This window comes from Pangasianodon hypophthalmus, chromosome 8, assembly GCF_027358585.1.
Source record: "Pangasianodon hypophthalmus isolate fPanHyp1 chromosome 8, fPanHyp1.pri, whole genome shotgun sequence".
NCBI lineage: Eukaryota > Metazoa > Chordata > Actinopteri > Siluriformes > Pangasiidae > Pangasianodon > Pangasianodon hypophthalmus.
Window position 1 is genome coordinate 25870984 of NC_069717.1, and position 22879 is coordinate 25893862.

The 22879-nt window shown below is 36.9% G+C and overlaps 1 protein-coding gene across 1 annotated transcript in view; it reads left to right on the top strand.

Annotated features, from left to right (window-relative positions):
• Nucleotides 1-22879, top strand: part of antxr1a (ANTXR cell adhesion molecule 1a) — a 36431-nt gene that overhangs the window by 1375 nt on the left and 12177 nt on the right. Inside the window, exons 2-14 of the mRNA XM_026945872.3 lie at nucleotides 4996-5067; nucleotides 5861-5932; nucleotides 8361-8442; nucleotides 8683-8716; nucleotides 8809-8888; nucleotides 10166-10234; nucleotides 10384-10464; nucleotides 11032-11092; nucleotides 13587-13685; nucleotides 16602-16671; nucleotides 16764-16842; nucleotides 17376-17471; nucleotides 20121-20162. Coding sequence (XP_026801673.1) covers nucleotides 4996-5067; nucleotides 5861-5932; nucleotides 8361-8442; nucleotides 8683-8716; nucleotides 8809-8888; nucleotides 10166-10234; nucleotides 10384-10464; nucleotides 11032-11092; nucleotides 13587-13685; nucleotides 16602-16671; nucleotides 16764-16842; nucleotides 17376-17471; nucleotides 20121-20162 — 937 coding nt within the window. The remainder of the gene's footprint in view (nucleotides 1-4995; nucleotides 5068-5860; nucleotides 5933-8360; nucleotides 8443-8682; nucleotides 8717-8808; nucleotides 8889-10165; nucleotides 10235-10383; nucleotides 10465-11031; nucleotides 11093-13586; nucleotides 13686-16601; nucleotides 16672-16763; nucleotides 16843-17375; nucleotides 17472-20120; nucleotides 20163-22879) is intronic.

Here is a 22879-nt window from a genome sequence, read left to right on the forward strand (position 1 = left end):
AAATATTAGGCTCATATTGGAACCCTGGAGTTTTCTAATTGCTGAACTCTCCACTGACATTAGATTCATTGACATTGTTTATTAATGTATAATAAATTATGGCAATAATACACATAATAGGTTTGATAACTGTGGTTTGTGATTTCCTACAACCAAATAAAAAAAAATCACTGACCCCCGGCTATGCTTCATGGATCCCATTTTCATGGACAACTACTGATCTACAATAGGGGGTGATGCCTCACAGCTCCAGGATCCCTGGTTCGATTGTGCGCTCAGGTTACTGTGTGTGGAATTTCTGTGCATCTTCTCTGGGTTTTTCGGTTTCCTCCCACCTCCCAAAATGCCAGTATGTGTGAATAATGCCCTGTGATGGACTATTGGCATCCTGTTGACGGTGTATTCCTGGCTCAAGCCCAGTGTTCCCGGGATAGATTCCGGATCTACTGCAAGCCTGACTAGGATAAAGCTTACTGATGATGATGATGATGATGATATATATGGCCCTTGCTCTTTATGATTCTTGATTCTTGATGTGCACAAATCAAAATGACAAACATACAGTTCCTAGGGAATGTACAGGATCAGACCTACAAGTAACAGTAACAGTAACAGGAAGAAAGTAAACCAGGGTTTGCTTGGGCACTCCTCCATTCACACACACAGGTGTTAAATTGGTGGAGCTCCTCCATCTTTGCTTCATACTATAAAGAGAATGAATATTAACAGTACTGTAATTTCAAATGAAAATCATAGCATGGTGTAATGGTGTAAAATGCATTTCTCCAGTCATTCTATTCAAATCATATTTGTATAGACCTTTTAATAATAGATATTGTCACAAAGCAACTTTACAGAAATCCAGATGTGGATTTAGATCCCAGAACAATCCAGAGCTGACACTGGCAAGGAAAAAAAATTCCTGAGGAAGAAACCTTGAGACTAAAAAAATGGAACCCATCCTCTTCTGATCAGATAGTGAGATTATAAATCAAAGTCAAACAATATTAAGTTTGTTGAAAGGATGTAAATGTAAATGTATATGTAAGGATGTTCAGTATGAGCAGACTGTGCATAAGTGTCCTGGGATAAGCACAGAGCAGTCTTACTGATTACAGCAGTAGTTTTTAGGTATAGTCAAGGCCACTTTTTAAGTGCTGTGTATATGCATTCCATTTTGCTAGTTTAAAGGCTTTACTGTAACACGCGTCTGTGCCAGAAAAAGAAAAGAATCGGATGATATTTTGATATTATTCTGGTGTTACAAACAACTAAAAAAAAAAACTCAAAGTTATGCAGAACATGGAATTTACTGTAATTAATTTTGAGAACTGAATGTAAGAATATATACGATAAGGTTTTTTTTTTTCAAATTGTATTAAAATTCTGCACTGACATACATCCTTAGCTGTAATACTATTCTGTATACTCTTAGAAAAAAGAAAAAAAAATGTTGCTCCAAAGATGTTGGAGCAAAATTTTGTTCCTTGGATGATTATCAACTTTCTAAAGGGGTTCTACTTGGACCTTTTCTTAAAAGGAACTCCTCTGTTCTAGGATTCCTGGAGAAGTACAAACCAAAGAATGCTTTAGGGTGCTAGAAGGGAGTTAGAAGAACATATAACAGTCTGTACTTTAGCTTTGTTGCTATTAGAAGTTTAGTCCCCTTATTATATGTGAACATTCAAAAAAAAAACATTACAAAGCTTTTATTAATGAGTTCTTTTTGGAATTTCACCAGTATGTTATTGCTGTTGGTAGGTATAACCTTACCAACTCATCACATCCCACTAGACAGAAATGTTATTCTTTCTTTATCCTTTCTCTTTATTTTACATACTCCCACTTCATAATTCTAACCAAGAAAATATTTACTAGCCTATTAAAATTCAGATTAAATAACACATTTCTGCACTGGTCGAGGTTTGGTTTTATCATGCTGTGTAAACATCTTGATTTCATTATAGGGTTGATTGTTAATTGCATAAGCACTCTAATACTGCCTGTTTTTGGCAATAAGAAACCAAAGGATTATGGCAGGGGACCAAGCCAGGACCCGAGACAGGCTGAATTAATGGATAGACAAATGGAACAGCATCTGGTTGTAATTGCAGAAGCTGCTTGGAGGCAGTCAGTGCTTTACGCTGCAATGCTTTCATATCTGCATCAGATATGAGCATATCACATGTCAACCAGAGATTCATAAAAGACAACCATATTAGAAGATGTTAGTAGAATTTAGGTTTAAGTTCATGTTCACAGCTCTTATCAGTTATCTATTTGATAAAGAATACATTTTGTCAGACAAAACATATAGTGATTAAGTAACTTATATTTTACTGTACCATAACATTGACGAATTCTGCTGAATTGAGTCTGATTGGTCAGAAGGTGGTGATTAATTTTCTATAACAGCGGCTCTGACAGTAGTTTCGTCTAATACATTATCGTTTCTATACATATTTATGGTGGCCACTTCATAGATTTTTTCTATGAGGCAACATTTATTTAGTATATTTAGCATTTATTTAGCAAGGAGTCTCCAATGTCAGTGGTAAAGCTGTTAGGAGCTGTTAGCTATTTTATTCCTTAAAGGCCAAACTATGTACCGTAATTTTGTTTAACTTCCTTTCATCTTTTCCATGACAGCTTCTCATCTGATTAACTTGAGAAACCACAAGTGTTTAGTCATTTAGCTATTTAGTTAGCTCAGCATATATATGGAAATGAATGCAGTCTGTAAAACACTACACTTAGTGCATGTCACACATCTCATAAAAATACCATGACTTCAAGTCATATACATGTTGATTCAGTGGGTGTTACCGCCTCACAGCTCCATGGTCACTGAGTCTGTGTATTATTTTGCATATTCTCTTGTGTCCACGTAGGTTTGCTCTGGGTTCTCCTGTTCCTTCACACTGTCCAAAAACAGCTAGAAGAATTGGCTGCTATTAATTGGCCCTAGGTGTGAATGTGTGTGTGTGTGTGTGTGTGTGTGTATGGTGTCCTGCAATGCTTCTGTGTCCCATTGAGAGTTTATCCCCACCTCACACCTGGTGTTCCTGGGATATACTCCAGTTCCACCACCACCCTGACAATGATAAAGCACTTAAAGATGAATGAAAAATGTGGCCAAATAAAAAATGAGCACATTAATGTGTTCTGCAGTAGCATTGCCACGAGATGCTCCAAATCTGGTACACTATGGAGCTTTGATGAGGAAACACTTAAATGAGTGTAAAATGCAACACCTCGTACTATGTTTTTGACACAATAAAGCACTTGCCATTTGATCACTAGCTCTTACAGAGGTCAATGTATTACTGTTATTTCTAATGGTCTTCCCTTGACTGTTTTTGGCTTCATCTTTATGGAACATATTTAACATATACAGTAGCTAGGTCATGTTTTACATAATACTAACATATCGAACGCTTCTTTTTTGTCCAGTTTGAATGAACTTGTATGTATTACTCTTTTAACTTGCATTTATTTGCCATTTTCTACTGTATCTTTTCTCCTCTTTTTTCTGTTCTCCTTTTCTTGAACTCATTTCACCATGAGATCCAGATGTTCCAATGTTTTGGCCTTTTTTTGGCAGCTGGCTCCTCATAGGGACGTATCTTAGTAACAATGGAAAAACAGGAGAAGGGTTGAATGAGGTGGTGCATCTGTTTGAAACAATTTTGTCACTTTTTCTAAAGACACCATTTTGTCCACACTCTGCCCGAGCACTTTTAGGCTTTGTTGGTTAATTTAGGTGCAGTGAGAAGAAGGGATATACAGTATCTCTCCCTACCAGAGAAACATGGCATGAAGTCAGTAGAGTACTATGGACCAGAAACACTTAAAAAATTAGAAATCTATCAATCTGCTTTTAAGTGTGTATGTGTGTAATAGTTTGGCCCCATTGACTCTTATTATCTCATCTATGAGACCTTGTGATATAATGCATTGCACAACCCTATTGATCTATATTATGTTTTAGCCTCATATCTAACATCATGACCAGCTGTCACTGCCTGTAGTTTATCCTTTAGAAATAAAACCTAGAAATGTCCTCTCTGACCCAAGCTGAGAAGTCGTCCATGCCTGGGAAATCATGACTTGGCTTAGTTGAGTAGATAAAGCATTCCACAAACTTTAACTCTCAATTACCTTGGAATAAAGTATATAAAGTGATATTTTAGGATTAATATGAAACTTAATAGCATATGATGACATTTTACTTTAGCATTTACTTGGACAGATGACAAGGTACACATCAGGTCTGAATGTCATGTGTTTAATATGATACTGTATTCTGGATGTATCACATTTTAGGTTCACATCTGGCTCCGAAACTGGTCCATTCACCAGACTGGTTTTAGTAATTACTAAAAGAAAAAACAGAAAAACAAAACATGAACCACAATAAGGAGACCATGAGGTCATGGCAATTTTTTTTCCAGCAAGTGACATTTAGCTCAGACACTACAGCCACACAATCACTCAACATGGAACAGCCAGAATGCTGAGGGTTGTGTTTAACATATGGTTGCATTATATCACATGCTGTCTGGATCATTTTAAAAGGTTGTGTTTGAAAAGGAAGAAAATATGGATCAGGGCTGTTTGCTTTGGTAGAAATGTTTGGCCCAAAAATAAATGGCCCACTTGGTGGGGAGCCAATATTTTTTTTTTTTCAATAAGACTGTGATTCAGCAGTGATGTATCTGCATTCAGAGATTTCGTGAGGACTTGAAAGGGGAAAAATGCCAATTGTTCCATATCAAAGCTAGAAAAGATGTCTAGCCTGAGTAAAAACTAGTGCTATTGCAGACTAGAACATACAATGAGACTACTAAATGGTATCAACTGTTTCTAATTCTGTCAATATATTAATTATTGTTTTTTAAGTAATTATGTTTCAATACAATGCCTTAAAAAATAATGTAATATTTCATATGATACTACTGTATACTCTAACACTGTGTCTGGTCCTCTATGCAGGTCTGGAAGTGTGCAACATCACTGGACCGAGATCTATAATTTTGTGGCACATCTGGCTCACAAGTTCATTAGGTAAGGAGATTTGTAGCACCAGATGCTTCAGATTTTATTTGATTTCAGTAAGACCATGTGGACTCTTCTTAAACTGTCTTTAATCACTGAATCATCATTTAACTGGGAATTCTCAGTGGAGTGAAATCTACACTCTTAGATAGTAAAGCTTCTTCAGAAGTTCTTTAGACATTAAATGGGTCTTATTTTTGTAGTGTTGTAGGGTTCTCTAAAAAAAAAAAGGGTACCAGTCCAAAACCTTATGGAAAAATCACATACATTTCACACGTGATCATATGTTTTTCACATGTTATTATGGGACTAATAGGCGAAAAACATGTGAAAGTGCATTTCAAAAGGTTATGCCTTTAAATCACTTGTTAGGGCTCCTGAGTGGCATAACAGAAAAGCATTGGAGGCAAAGGAGTGAAAATTGGCTGTGTTCTCCGGGTGAGAGGGGTGGCATACTCTCTCGTCTGTCAATCACAGTGATACTAGCTAATGGTGGGCATCTCTGAGCTCATGTATGTGGAAGAGGGCAGATAGCTCTTTCCTCAGAATGTGTTACGCTGCCCTGTGATGTGATACAGCAGTTTGAAAAGATGCAGTTGGCTGACTTCATGAGTCTTGGTTGGTAGCTGTCATGTGATAGGGGAGAGCTGGCTGGTGGGTGGGAATTGGCAGGTGACCAAATTGGGGAGAAAAATGGGATCACATAAAATAAATAAATAAATAAATGAAATGCATAAAATACGAAAATTACTGAATCATGTGATTACAGTAAGTTAGTTGCTAATGTGCTTATTTCCCTCAGCCCACAGCTTCGAATGTCCTTTATCGTGTTTTCCACTGAGGGCCGGATCCTCATGCGGCTAACAGAGGACAGGTGAGTGAACATGCTACTATATGAGCTAAGAGCTTTTTGATTATTTTCCTGAGGTGCTGCTGTATATAACCTTCATTACAAACACTTTCTAACAAAAACACTTATTTAACTTCTCACATTGAGGCTTTCTGCACTTGTGACTCACCTTCTGCCACTCACCTCCTGGACACCTTAAAGATTTTCACTTCCCAAAAGAAGCTTTATTTATGCTATCAGAGGGGCTAGGGGTGTCGTAGCAAAGATCACTCCGGAGAGCAGAGGTGTTGAGGCCATAGACTTTATTCTTTCAAGAATCAAGCCAAGCAGTTCTCTGCAGAGGAACGCTCCCCAACTCTTCAGAAGGGCATTCTTTTATACCTTTACATGAAAAAACTTCCACATCCTGTTTTTCCCAAGACCCAACCTTCCCATATATGCTTATGTTATGTTTTAAGGAAGCCTTACTCACTTAAATTTACAGCTTGTTTCTGTTCTCCCCACTTAGCAAGATACCAATGCCTATGTAAGGTCATATAGATCACTTTCAGGCCTCTGCGTCACCTTGTGCTCTATACCGGTTCCATACATCTATAACATTGAGGATTAAATATTATCAAAAATGAGTACACATTTTGTGGTTAACATTTCAAGGTTCCTGCAGGACATTACACTGGACAATGATGTAATGAACTTTTAAATTTCCCAGAAATGTTGTAGTGGGCATAACATCATTCCAACTAGCCTATCACAGCGAGGTTTACCAGATCATTCTTTTTTTTTATTGTATGACATTGGCAACCATAATAATAATAATAATAATAAAAATAATGATGATGATGTTTTGTGACAATATCTGTTGTTAAAAGCACTACACAAATAAAACTGAATTGAATGTAACTGAAATGTAACTTATATGTCCAAGCTAAAGATGTTGTTGTTGGACCTTGGACTCCGTAACACTGATAACAAGGCATCAGGTTGCAATAAGCATTAAATGCATGCGAAATTTTACATTTCCATTGCCAGTGCATGATTACAGCTGGACTGAATACAGTGCATGCCTGATTTAATAAAGGATAATGACCCAAGCAGTTTTAGGTACAACAGGACAACTGCTCCAAAAATGATCTTGACATTATGATCAATGCCAAATTTTTCTGACCAAGTTTTCAGCATATGTTTCTCTGTATCTCAAAGATTGTCTTTTTTTATATTGGATATGCTCATAATCTCTGCAAGCAAAGGTTTTTTCATAAGTCTGGGAAAAGTAAGAAATGTTTACTGTCTTCCTGGTTTCCAGTTTCATACATGCCTGATTTCCTGACCATCTGCCTCTCTAATTTCAACGCCAGCACCAGCTAGCAGCAGCAGACTCTCATAGCTGCAGACACCATTATTCATTCACTTGAAGTTAAGAATAAAAAAAACATTAATTTGACAGACAGCAGTTGAGCCGCTAAAGGTGATATCATGAGATCCAGTTGCATCCAGAGAGTAACTCTCTTCCAAACAGGATGGCTGGCAATATATTTTTACTCTTTCCCCAAATCCAGTTTTATAAGGGAAGATTTCTACACTTGTCTGAGCCAAGCTGACGTGGCTACTGAAGCTCACATTTGATTTTCAACCAAAGTATAGCCAAACTCTGCTGAGAGATAAACAGAATATATATATATATATATATATATATATATATATATGTGTGTGTGTGTGTGTGTATATATATATATATATATATATATATATATATATATATATATATATATATATATATACATATATATATATATATATATACATATATATATATATATACATAAGAGTAATAATAGAGCCCTTCACTTTCTCATATACTGTGTATATGCTGTATCATATCATATATCATATACTGTATATACAGTTCTGAGAACAACATAGAGTGTGTATGCGCTCTTCTCTGTTTTGATGATGATGGGATGGTGCAGGAGCATCGCAGATTCTTTGATATTTGGTTTCTGATTACAAGTGAAATTGATTAGGCTTCTATCTCTTTTACTGCGACATGTAACTATTCAATGGCTTTTGCAACTATCTGAAATTTTTGAGGAAATCCCACTTAGCTAGCAAGGTTTGACCACTGCGTTTTTTTAAACTGTCTTATTACGCAACAGGATCTCAGCAGAAAGCCAAGGCAAGGTTAGAAAGTAACCTAAATAAAAACATTTTTGGTCAAATATACAGTATTTATGCATTTGTAAAGTAGCGATATCGAGCATACTATTGGGTAGAGATAGTAAAAGTTAAGCATAGTACACAAAGTTTCCAGAGAAACAGGTTGTTTTGGACAAAAGTCATTTGTTACTTGCTGCTGATGTGCCATTTATGTAATATCATATATCGGTGCAATTTGCAATTTAGCCTGGACAGTATTTTCATGTGCCCACTTTTATTGTGGATTTTTTTGTGGCAGAGACAAAATTCGCAAAGGTCTGGAGGAGCTCCAGAGAGTTCTACCAGGAGGAGATACTTTCATGCATGAGGGTATTCAAAGGGTGAGTCAATGGCACCAGCCATCTTGGATTAATTGTAGTCAATTTGGGAAAAATAGATGCCCTTTGTCCAATTGTGGACGTTTCACATGTAGTGCAAGTTTTTATTTTTCACATATGATATTTACGCATCATTTCTTTGGTAATTTTTTGCGATTTTCACATGGTTCATTTACTACTGATTTTTTTTTTCACATGGTTAGTTCATGACAACTTAAAACTGACTTTAACTCTGTCTTCTAGGCAAGTGAACAGATTTACTATGGGAACACTGAGGGTATGTTCATCAAATGTCCCCATTCTAGTGTCTGTATGTGAAATCCCTTCAAAAGTTATGAAACTGATCTCAATGGCGTCTTTATTAAACAGGGTACCGTACAGCGAGCGTCATCATCGCACTTACAGATGGGGAATTGCATGAGGATCTCTTCTACTATGCTGAAAGAGAGGTAGGAAAAAAATCACATAAGATCATGTTCATGTTGGCATAGAATTCCTCCTTTAACAGACTTTTTCCACCTGTCTGAAGCAGAGACTCTTCTTTCCGATGTACACACATGAGGAAAGAAGAGAAACGATGAAAAGAATAAATCAGTTATGATCGAAACACCATTACAACTGTCATTCATCACCAGCTCAGCACTTTGATGCCTTTTTTTTAACATGAGATAAAAAGAGAGTCTCATCGATTTACGTTACACCCATCTGCCAAGTTTGCAATGAAATAAAAGGGCTACTTATTGCACATCTGCACAGATAGAAATTTATCTCAATGAGATCACCCTAGTGTGCAACTCAGAACAGCTATGCCCAAGACTCTAATTCACATCACAAGAAACTAAATAAAAAAATGTAACTGCTAAAATAACTTATTCTTACTTATCATTTAGGATGAGAGTATGCAAATAAAATTTGTAAAGGTCATACTAGCAGGAGAAAAATACTGGAGCAGAACCAATAAATGTGTAGAAAAGTCACGTATGAAAACCTTTCTTTAAAGATGACTAACACTTTACAATTCCATTCAAAATCTCGTAGGTATCTATGCAGGGACTAAACAGGAACGAATGAGTAGTACTCTATTAACGCTTAAGTCACTACTTTTAGCTACTAATAAAATCTGGGTAATTACTCACTTAATAATAATAATAATAAAATAATGGTTTGGAAGTTCATTATGAACTAAGCAATTATTACTGAGTTAGTTTCATAAATCTCATCACCATTAGCTTAATTTCTACTGTTGCATCGGGTCTTGACATTACACCTCCCCAGCAGCAGATGTCCCTCCCCCCTGAATACTGAACTACTTCACAAGCTCTTCCTGTTTACATAGATTATACTGTAACGTGAACTCAAACTAACAAATATTGTGAAGTCTTGCCAACTCTTGAATGTCCGTAAGTTCTGAGCCTTGTATCTAGTGATTGCCTTTGCTTCTTTCTTTGACTTCACTTTGGCCCATTGTTTTCGTGTTTCATGCTCAATTTTGTTTTGACCCTTGCTCATCTTATGACGTTGGATTATGTATTGGGCTGTTGTCCAATAAACCTCAAAGGCCAAGGATCCTCAAACCTCCCCCAAGTCCTGTGTGTTACGTATACATTATGTGGAATCACCTTTGCCCTCTTGTAGATGCACATTCAAGGTCTCAGTAACTTTGTTAAGGACTTTGTATCTGTTCTCCCTGATCTTACTTTGTTCTTATTTTTGTGTTGCTTGTCAGGCCAATCGTTCCCGAAGCCTGGGTGCCTCAGTCTATTGTGTAGGGGTGAAGGACTTCAATGAGACACAGGTGTGTATTGCTTTGCCATGGTTTAGGACAGACACAATTTGGAAATTGAATGCCTGACAAAAGTGGGAGCCAAAATATAAGCCATGTGGAACTGCAGCTTGTTTCGAGTGTTGCTGTACAGTATGACTGTATTTGTAATTTTATTACAGCTTGCCAAGATTGCAGACAGCAAAGATCATGTTTTCCCCGTGAATGGTGGGTTTGAGGCTTTGCAGAGTGTGATCGATTCGGTAAGGGTTTCTGTGCTGCATTAATAATGACAAATGAACAAATGCATGAGCTAAGACCTACAGTTGTGATTAAGTGAACTGGGAAATTTCTGCAAATGATTCCAAATCAATTCTGAACGCTCTGACAGTGGACATGTGAAATTTCTTGTGCATTTAATGCTTATCACAACCCGTTACATTCAGTGTTATGAAAGTCAAGATCCAACAAGGACATATGTATTTGGTTTGGAAACAATGTACGAAACTGATGGCACTTGTGCAGTGTGGCACATGGCATTATAATGAATAGTTATAGATTTGTAAGTTAACAATGAATTTCTTAGACTTTTTTAGGTTTATGAGTTTATAAAAGGTCTACAAGGAATCTTTACCAGCTTGAATGTTATACACCTGTATTCTGAAGCCAGGATGCAAAGGTTACAATATATGAATAAAATTAAATGAAAGAGTTTCAGAAGAGGGTGTAAATTTATCATGAGGTTGCTAAAAGGACCTCATGTCTGCTATTGAAGACTTAATAGTTCAAAATCTACTCTCCACTTATAGTTCTCTCTGTGTTCCCATCAGATCCTGAGAAGATCTTGCATTGAGATCCTTGCAGCAGAACCTTCCAGTATCTGTGCTGGAGGTGAGTGGTGTTTTGTGTATCTCAGTGTCCAACCTCCATTCATCCAGCTGCGTTTTGAACACCAGACACGTCTCATTAAACATCATCACTAGACCTTATTCACTTCCATTTTAGCAAGTGGTTTAATCTACGCCTGCCATGTCAGAGGTGCGTTAGTGGCACATCAAACATGAGTCCATGCATTGCAATGTGCTTGTTGTATGCTTTGTCTCTCCATAGGCCATTTATATCCACATTTGTAACTCCATAAAAATCCACTGAAATCACAAAACCACATTTTCAGTAGTGTAAAATGGAAAGCTAAAAAGATGGCACCATTTTACACCATCATAGGGAAATGAAATAAACATAAAAATCTATACTGATTATTTACTGTCCCACTGTCTCATGGCACATTTTTAGCTGAACAGTTGCTATGAGCAAAATAGGTTTAGTAATGACGAAGGCTCGAGAGCAAACAAGGCTTAGCAATGTGCTTTACACACTGAGGGATATTTATACAGAAAAGTAAGGAGTTAATGAGCAGCACATGAGTGTAATTAGTAATCGGGAGAGTTTGCACTGCTTGGCTGACAGGGGGCGTGACTAAGAGGGAGGTGTGGTTGTCTGTGGGGGATTTTGGCAGCTCTCTAACTAGGCTTTAATATCATTATTTAAATATTATGTTACACTAATTATTACATTAAATAGTTTATATCATTCTCAACAAATCACCAAGAATATAAATTCAAGAAGAATGTTGCAGTTGCCATACCACATCAAAATGTGCATAAAAAAAAAAAAGTGTGGTGTTGCCAGTATTTCTCTTGCCAGGAATGAGTACAGAAACACATCTGAGACATGGCTGAGGTCTTGACACAGCACGGCCAGTGTGAATTTCAGGTCTCTAAAATTCAAACTCCAACTCATAGGACAGTCGCAGTCACTGTTCTGGCAGCAGAGGAATAAACATGACCTCAGATAGAGCTTCCTGTCTGATTTGTCTCAGTGTTTATGGCTGTCGCAGATGACAAGTGCTCCAGTGAAGTTGTCTGGTGAAGAATGTGCTAAGTAAGTTTATGGGTTGAACTCTTTGAAAGCAAACTTGCTAGATAAAAGAAGCCTCAAAGACCATTTTGTTTCAAGTTAGCAGAAAAATGCTGACTACAAAGAACATAAGGGTAGGAACAAAACTGAATCGAGGATCTTCAATCAGAGACAGCTGGATGGAGTGAGCTGAAAGTGAAGGGTTTTTTTATAGACAGATTATTGGATTTTGCATGTCTATGCTAGAGTGCTCGGTTTTGCAGCCCTTTGGGCCAAGATAAGAAACTAAATCAAAAACACAATGTTGCCATTTGATTCATATTCCTCAAATAGATCTGTGCAGTCAGCATTATGGAGAGCAGCTGCTATCACTCCTCTTTGATAATTCTCTTTAAATTGCACCCTTTACAAAGGTTTATGTTGTTTGGCTTTGGTTATGTTGAATTTGTTACATCGTCAGGGGAACTACAAACATCGCTCACCACAAAGTGCCTCTCAAGTCTCTGGTGAAAAAGACTCTTTTTCAAAACCACTATGGTCAGAATGGGGAGGTTTCAGGGGATCGTACTAATGTTTCTGACCTTTAAGAATGCTGGAAATTTAGACCAAAAGCCAACACATGGGCAAAAGTCCCAGGCAATTATGCTGAAAGCCAGTGGTGGCTTGTCCATAGGGGCAGGTGGGGCAGAGCACAAACATATATATCCAAAAACATTGATATACAGCAGATGTTAATTTTCAAAAGTCCTCATTCACAACCATACATTTTAATTTCTGTTAAAATACCAATTACCTCTTTGAGTCACCAACAATTTTTGTAAAAAAAAAAAAAAAATGTTATTTAATATAAGCTCTTCCATTAATTTGCTCGCCTTTTTAGATGCTGTGTAATTGTGGTGCAGTGGACATGCTAGAGATACCTAGTGGTCAAAACAGGAACTACAACAAGCACTAACAGAGGTTCATTGGGGCAGGAATCATGTTGTCCCGTTCTCAGGGGAGGAGCAGCAGACAGGATAGTTAATGACACAGTTGCCTGGGTCACAGTTTTACACCAAATTAAGCTAACCTGTAAACCTTGGTTAATGATATTAGCTCAAATACAGCTGAACAACGGTACTTCTATACTACTATGCTATAGTAGCCTATAGCAAAAGTCAGGTGTGTGTTTATTTGAGGCTATATCATTATTAGTGTCATCCTGCCACACCAAACTTTAAGGTCACAAGCCACTGCTCATGAAAGTACCTGAATAATGTCAGTTCATTAGCATACTTGTTTAACTACCATCTTACTTTATAAGAAAAGACCAGAAGTGTCAGCTTGTTCTGACAGCATGCTTTCCTCCACACACTTTAATGCAATAATGCAAACAATATTTATCAGCCAATTTATTTTTAATCTCATATAAATGATTGAAAAACAAATTCTGTAATGCCTTTGTGCTCCATAACTCCTTCTTCCACAGAGTCATTCCAGGTTGTCGTGAGGGGGAATGGCTTCCTCCATGCCAGGAATGTGGATAAAGTCCTGTGCAGCTTCAGAATTAATGACACCCTCACCAGGAGTAAGTTGGCTGATTCCATGTATTCCTGCTGTAAAATAATAAACTTGCATGCTAATAATTCTAATAATAATACTGACAGTAAATGACAATATGATTAAATCAAAAGTGTTGATTACAAAATTAATCATAGGATTAAAAATAGATATAGATAGTTAGACACTACAAAAAATAGATATAGATAGACACTACAATAAAATGGCTTCTTTAAATGAATCTAAATTAATATCTCCAAATAACTATCATGCAATTATGTACCTACTTAATATTGCAATATTGTAATATTGTAGTAATATTTTAGTATTATAAGCATCAAACTGGGTGAAGAGCAGTTTCGGGAAAGTTTTAGCATCTGATCTTGCAAAAATGTAAGGTAATGAATTCCAGATTCCAGTCTAGCTCCTTTCATTCTGAAAGGCTAAATGTATTTAGTATTAATAGATATGCAATTAAATATAATCTCTTGGTATAATTAATTACAAAGGCTTTATACGTTTGTTAAAACGTAAAAATAAAAATAAAAATAAAAAATAAAACATTATATAAAATTCACATCATTTTAAATTTATGATTGATTTAAAAATAATACGTTACAGTTTCATTCATAGCTAGCTATTTTTTATGTTGTAGTGTTATTTTTTTTGCTGATGGTCCCAGCTATATAACATTAGGCATCTTAATTTAAACTCCTCCACATTTGGTTGTGATTAGCATGTATTACATGTGTCCAGTAAATTTAGCACTCTAAAAGCATTTTGCTTTCCAGGTGTGCCATAACTAAACATAATTTAGTGTTTTAAGAAATCTTACTAGCTTATCTAGATTAGATTCAAAGGTGAACTTTAATTGGCTACATCCCTTCCATGTGGCTGACATGTTTTGAAAGCCAGAGTCTGAGTTGGTTTTGGCTTTGCTCCATCTGAACATGAATAGTGTCAATAGTGTTTTTACAGGGCATGTTTAAGGCTTTTCCATGCCCCAGCTGAAATCATAACAGATAAAAGTGAGGATTCAGTTATTAAAGACAAAGACAAGGAAGGAGATACCTTTTTTCTCTGATGTGAGTTCAGAAATATGAAAGAAACAGTAGTTTGTTGAACAAGACCTTTTTATACCAGTACTGAACATTACATGGCAGCAACTCTTTTAATTTCAGTTTTAATAAGGTCAGAAATGTGTAATCAGTGTGTTCATTTGATTGTATTGGGCTTGGAGTGCTTCATTTCACTGAATGTGCTGAACAGTAGTAAATCCATTAAAATGGGTTCAGTCAAGATTAAAGATCAGTCCTGCATCCAGCCTCACTATTATTAACAGGCACTAGCTTTAGGGCTGCTTCACTCTGCATTCCCACTTCTGCCTTCAAATAAGCAGGCTTGTTAATCAGTTGTATCCTCTTCCTAATCTTGCTGACAATCATCCAGTCAAGGCCATGTTAACCTTCCCATCCTGAATTCTCCAAAACCACTTAGAACTTATTCAGCATCTTTTGTGAAGAGGCAGATATATGATTCTGAACCTGGGCCATGATACCTTCCCATTAACACAGTACTTGCCTTTCTCTCATCCCCTTTTAAATAGTTAATCCCTACATATTTAATTCACCTTAATATTCACCTTAATATTTATTAACGACCAAGGATGCATCACAAAACACTGCCACCACCTTGATTCCTTGAGCCTACATCCTTCAGCTTGGGCCCTGGAAATCAATCTAAGTCTGCCATCTTTAATGAAGTACCAAAATGGGCTCAGAGGAATGAAGGAACAAGGATTAAGGACACTTTTTAGATATACTTGCTACTCGGAAGTCTGGTAGTAAAATGCTTCACCTCTCCCAATAAACAAATTGTGATAAATGATACACTAATAATAATCAAAAATACAAAATTAATAATCTTAATTAAATAAACAGTGGCAAATCCTTGAATGAAAGTTAATTAATATGAATTCCAATAAAATGGAGAATTCTGGTAAGGAGCAGAATCTTGTTTATACTAAAACACGAAAAATACCCATGTGATATAAACATGCAGTGATGTTAATTAAGGGTAAATGTAGTGTGTAATCAGTGTGTTCATAAAAAATCTTATTGTTCAAAAAGCAGAAGTTTACATTATGCACACTACTGGCATACACACTGTAGGATTTGGGCTCACTTTGGTGAATCACAGGAAACTCAATAAACAGACTGTGGAGAAATTTTGCATTGTCAGTAATTCTCAATAATTTATCTAGCAAGCTTGTGCACATGTTTTTACTTAACAGTAAAATAGGACATTCCCCCTGTGCTGTGAGTAAACAATTCAATAAAGCAGAGCAACACGGTGCCGGACTTTGTGCCAAATCCTTCTGGCATTGCATCAAATTCACCCAATGACATGATCAAATCCTCTTGACTCCAGACTACAATCTGCATAAATACATGTTTTGGGACTTGACACTCAGACCCCCCACCACCAATCTTTCACTTTACCCAGTTCATGTGTGTGACAGAGGTGATGAACTCAAGAATCTAATATCTCACACAGTTTGTCTTGGCCCTCATGATCCTTTGATTCTCTGTATCTCTGAAAGTGAGACACTTCCTCTTCTTCGAAATTTTCTCTCTGGAGCTCTTTATCCAGCCTGATCATTCAGAGAGAGAGAGACAGGCAACGTGTCGTTTCCTCAGAGGTGTGGTATGTCAAACGCTGGCCAGAATAAACAGTCGAATCCCGGGCTCCAAAAGTGAGGGAATCATTTTCCATCATGGTTATTAAGCTGATAGCTACACAACAACTGCATCAGTCATTTTGGTTCATATGACTAGATGATCAAGATCTTCTAGCCTAAAGGTTCCATATGAGCAAGTTATATTATTAGTCTTAATCAATCCATGCTCTAAAAACTTACCATTCTTCTACTCGTATTTTCCAGTGGTAAAGCCATTGATAGTGGAGGACACATACCTGCTGTGTCCTGCACCAATACTTAGAGAAGAGGGAACGTAAGTCATATTCCTTGAGAATGTTAAATTTAACATGCTTTGATTATCACCAAGCCAAATGATTCTCTGGAGTAATGTGTGTGTTATTGTAGGGCGGCTTCCCTTTATGTGAGCATGAATGAAGGCCTTAGTTTCATCTCCAGCTCTGTGACCATCACCACTGTGAGCTGTGTAAGTCATTTAATGTCATTTACAAACATGTCTTCTTCAGAGTCTGTGGGATGCAGATGCAATCTTTCAACAAATTTCAAATTACACTTTTCTTTGAAACTAACTTTGAACAAACCATTCTTAAAATATGTTCAGAAGAGATTTTGTTAAAAAAAAATTCACCAGATTTCTAAACTGAATCTTGGTCAACAAAAACAAATAAATGGGTCTCTGACATTTATAATGCTTGTAAATCAGTGTTTTTCATATGTTTTTGGAGAAGCACAGTGGGTTTTTCACATGCCAAACATAAGGAACTCCAAATGTTTCCATTAAGCTCATAAGCTCTGCTAAGTCACTAGTTTAACAACCACCTCATTTAGCAATTAAAAGCTTCTGCACTTATCTTCAGAATAATGTTGTTTCTAAACTAATCATCTCTTTAGATGGACTTCATTCCATTTTCTATTTCACACAAACCATATTGTTTCTAAACTCTCTGCTCCTAAACCCTAACTTCCACTAAGATAGATGTCCATCTTTTGTCTTTACAGTCTGATGGTACAATCCTGGCTATAGCTCTGCTGATTCTGATGCTCCTGTTGGTGTTGGCTCTTCTCTGGTGGTTCTGGCCTCTTTGCTGCACTGTGGTATGGAGTCTTGACAGTAGTATTTGCTTTTCTGAATTGAGTTGTTTACTCCAGATATTGTTTTCTGACCAGAAGACTATGGTATGTTGATACCTATTGCTGTCTATGAGCGGGGCATTGGGTCATTGGCTGCCTCAAAACTGAAACACCCAAAGCCAAACTAGAGAAAAGCTGCACATGATAAAACAGCCCTTGAAATAAATTCAACCCAAAGTTCCTGTTTATACGTCCATACCACTCCATGTAATGTGAAGCAGGACGCAAGTGCATATGCTCCGCGTGTGATTTATTTAGGGTCAGAGCACAGGCAGGTGACACAAGACAAGGGTAATCTATAATCCTTAACTGAAGAATCAAAACCGTGAAACCAGAAATTGGAAATAAGGCTCAGATTAAAAACACAAAAGAAAGAAAGGAAGGAAGGAAGTAAGGAAGGAAGGAAGGAAGGATATATGCAAGTGGATTATTATTCACAATCCTGCAGTGTTCACAATGCAGAAGCTAATGACACTAATGAGGTGGACGATTGCAGCCATGGTACACCAAGCCCTGCCGAACAAATGAGCACGGAGCTCAGGATGGCTTCAACAGAATGGACAATCATTTAATTCTTGTACAATGTTTTGCCACCCTCTAACGTGTCCCCCAATCCAAGTTGACACCCTTGCTGAAAGACTCAATTAAGGACTGTGAGAGGTCTTTGCGCTAATTCCTCCAAATGGGCAAATAAAAAAAACGCAATTTTGATGTCAAAAGTACATGAAATAACATATGTCTAGTTTATGTACACCATGCTAGGTGTTTGCCACTGAGTGCTCCACTGAGCAGAGGAAAGTCAGGCTCTAGAATTAAAAGGAGAGGCGTTAGTCATGGGCATATTATGGCTTTGAATGATGTCTGGTGCCAAAAGCTTACTTGATTGAATCCAGGTTTGTTTTAGTCTTGCCATGGCACAAGGCCTGGATGCTGCTAACTTCAACTGCCATGAGCCTCAGCAAGTGATATGAGACTCAATTTCATGCCCTTTTACCCTTAAATGGGTTTTTAAGACAATAGTGAGTCTATTAGACTAGTGTGTGACTATTCCTGGTGTTTCATGGGTTCCTTTTCACCTTTGACTAGTCAAGGTCATTAAGGTCAAAGTCAAAGAGAATGTGGATCTCTATGGATACTTTTGCTATTTTACAAGTAAGGAAAACAAAGAAAACCAAGTGCATAGTTTGAAAATTCTCAGACTGATCAGAAATTGCACACCTAAATAAGATCCTTAATTTGGCAATGAAATGTTTAGGATCTGAAAATAATTTTTCATATTTTTCTTTATGTCAAGGAAATGTTGTTTTCAGAGCATGTCTAGAATACATCTAGATGGTGCGCTTTTCTTCTACTTTCCTTGACATTCCATTCTGAATCTTTTCCTGATATTTATTCATCCAATAGCTTAAACTGAGGTCACACAAGTTTGGAATGCATGTTTGGAAAGATAAGACGTACTGAGAAAGTGCTCAGTCCCATGGTAGAACAACTTGGAAATTAGCTAAGAGTTTTTAGAGCAAAGTTCACCCAAGGCCATAGAAGCAAAAAGCCACATGTTGAGTTCGCAAAGCTTTTTCCAAACCAGCAAAACACATTCCATGTTACACGCTGATCAGTTTCTCCACTCCACATTTACAGGAGCTCATCTCTACTTACTTATAGTAATCTTTGTGTTTTTTTGAAAGTGTTTTTCTGCCACTAGAATCCTTTCCATTTGTTTTAAGGGAACGTGATTGCCTAGCACTGGTTCGGAAAGTTGTGTTTTAGTTTTTGGAATGATTTTAAGGAAAATATTTCTTAGTCCATTTTCACATTCATGTATATTTATTTCATTGGCAAGCACCAGCTGGCTCAGATGCCCTGCAGAACCTTACCATTAACTAACTCTGCAACTCAAGAGACATCACAATATGTATAAAACCTTTGAAGCTTATAACTTGCAAAAACACACACGCTGGTACTTAAATTAGTCTTTGTTGAAAGATAGAGTCCTGCATGTCCACAGTTAACCCAGCGTTTGTAAAGTAAACATTTCAATTAGTCAAAATAGCTTGCTTTCAAAGCCCAGTGTAAAAAAACAACACAAAGCAGACATGCTTATATCACCATAACATGTTTTCGAAAATACGTCTGATTCTCCAAACCATTGCTCAAGTGTGATTCTCCGAAATCTTCCAAAACAAAAGCAGATTGGATACCCACACAGGTATCATGTGATCTGCTCACAACAGAGCTCGCGTGCGGAAGAGTTTAATCCCAACCTCCTCTCTTCTCTCACTCCCTTCCTACACAAGCAGCGCAGTCTCCAGGTTCACTGATCTGGCCTGCACATTTTTGGGTTACTCCAAATTGCTTGTAAATATCCTGAAAAAAAAAAAAAACATGAGGAAAGGAATTCTTTGGCCATGTGTTTTGTGCAGTCCGGTTTTCGGGCACATACTGAACACATTACTTTTGACATGTTGGTGCAAAAGATATAAATCGTGTTTTGCCTTCGGGGAAAATGTGGTCTGACATGGCAGTGCAAGAAGATTCACGTGAGGTTGTTTATCTCTCTCACCTCTCCCCCCTTCCATTTATTTTCTCTCCTCCTCACCTTCTCTGTCTCTCCAGATCATCCATGAACCCCCACCACCTCCAAAAGAGGACAGTTCGGTAAGTCTCTTATATCAGTCTGTGTTTTTGGAAAGCAGTGCTTTTGAATTCTTGATTCTGATTGGTCAGAAGGTGTGGATTAATCTTCTATAACAACAGCACTGACAATTGTTTAATCCTTTATCTACACTAATACATTATTTACGACTGATTCACAGGGACTTGTATAGCAGACTCTAAGCCTGATAATAAAAAATAATAAGCAAAATGTGTTGTTATTTAACAAAGAGGAAAACATAATTGTTGACGTGGTGAAGCTTTGTGTAATGAGGTGTTTATTTAATATTTATGGAGGTTTTCCGCCACAGGAAAGTCTTCAGGACAGAGATCCTTGCACTTTCCGGTTTCTTGGTAACATGGCAAGCTGTGTTTTTGCTTTGTTTTGTTTTGTCTGATTAGCTTCACAAGAGAGAGACAAAAAGAGAGGCTTGTGAGGGAACAATTGTTTATAGCTGCTTTAAGAGATACCAGGAACTATTGTGCTTCGCAGACATTGTAGTTATTGGCAAATTACTTGTGTTTTTTATTCCTCTTTTACTCATCAGGGTGTGCTGTTATGGGAAAATAATCAACTTAAGGGTGGTAACAGTAACTTCATGGTTTGTCACACCACCCTATCATGGATTATTTTCCTGTAACACTACATCGCATTATGTTTTATTCCTAATCAATCACATGTGTCTCTTGGGAAAACAATAAGGTGATAGGATCATAAGATGATCATAAGAATATTCTTTAATATCCAGCTTTGCTTATGTAAGCCCACACATCCAGAGGATACAAATATTTTTCACATAACCAAATCATGTGAGAGGGCTATATATTAGTCTGGAGATTGGTGTTTAGTTTTTATGGAATCCTACACTTGAGATTCATGTCTGGTTTTAATCACATTTCTGCCAGAATAATGGAGGGCGACATTTAAAAAACTACTGATTTCTCTTGGAACCCCATGTATTTCAAACATATGGAAAAGATTTGCTAATTCTAATAGGTTAAGGCAGTCCTATTAAAGTAATGTTATGCAATGAGGTATGTTCAAACTGGTAGATATTTAGAAACCTTGCTTTTAACATATTACTTGGACCAGCAACAACTTTATGTAGATCTATCACAGTCAGTCATGCTTAAGTATGAAATATGTTTCCTCTCCACTTACTACAGATGCGAAAACCTCTTGCTTAATGCATAGACTACAAAGCAGTCGACCTGTTCAAATGAATTGTCACTGTTAGTCACAGAGGTTTTTAATAATCACTCTCGGGATGCACCAAACCAAGACTGAATGGAGCGGCCAATATTGGTATCAAAGGGTGAATTGATACGGATTGTTCTATCTAATTTACTGACATACAGTACTGTATGCTGTTAGCATGTGATGTTGAGAAATTATCATAAAGCACAATCCTGCATGTCTCGATTTGCATGACAACTTTGCATAGAGTCAGGTAACACATATCAGCTGACACTCAGAGCTGTGGTATCAAAGATGGATAAATGGGACCAGTAAGTCCTACAGTAATGATTTACCTCACTGCACAGTAAAGCATCATAACAAACAAGCGAGTTGCATCTCTTGTAAAAGGTTTTCATTAAGAACTCCAGTTTAGGAGCATGTGGTTTTGAGTATTGTTGAACAAAGAGGACTGACTTTCTGCTCAGATGAAACAAATCAGAGATTTTCATTTATGAGATTCTTTGGATGGAGAGGGAGACAAGATGAAGTTATTACAGAGAAACAAGCTAAATGATTGTCATTGCTACAAGTTTATTGTGGCTCTTTCGATCTGATCTTTATACTGTATATAAGTATAGGTAGGGACTTGAATAAAATAAAATAAAATAAAGTTTATCTAAAATAAAACACACAAGTCATTTTTAATGCTGGATAGGATCTAAGGTATTTAGCAATTAAAGGCATTTTATTAAGAGTTGTCTGTCCTTTGCAGATATAATCTCAGCACTCTATTGAGATTTTAAACATTATACAATAGCGCTGCTGAAAACGCGATACTGGTCAGAAGGTACTGATTAATTTTCTATAGCAGCAACTCTGACTCTTATAGTTCAGCCTATACGACAAATCACAGGTTTATATTAATGCACTCATTCTATTAAGTTATCATTTCTATAGTAACAACTTACACAGGGACTTGTATGGTGGACGATCCAAATAAATGTGCATAAAATGTGTTTAACTGTTGACATTGTATGTAAGAAGACATTTACTTAACATTTATTGAAGGAACCCCCAGAGTCACGTTTCTATCAGAGGTTTTCAGACACAGGAAAGTCTTCAGGATAGAGGAGTTTACGCTTTCTGGTTTCTCAGGAACATGACATGCTGCATTTATTTTATGTGAGGGAATGACTGTTAATAGCTGCTCTGACATAAGTGATAACAGGAACTAACTGGTTTTGCCAGAGTTCCACAACATTAAATGGAACTAGAAACAATAAAAAGTAATTAGTGATTACTGTGGTATAAGAGTAATGAAACACCTCAGGAATGTGCTGTTATTGGAAAATAATCAGCTTCAGGATGGTAACAGTAACTCTGTTTCACTCAATTTTTTTAAATACAAAAAAAGCCCTTTAGAGAGTTTAGTTCTGTACAATAAATGGCAAAATAAACTCACTTACATTTTGGCAGGTTGCATTAACCTACCATCTAGCTTTATTAGCTCTGTTGGGCTATGATGGATTAGTTCAGTGAG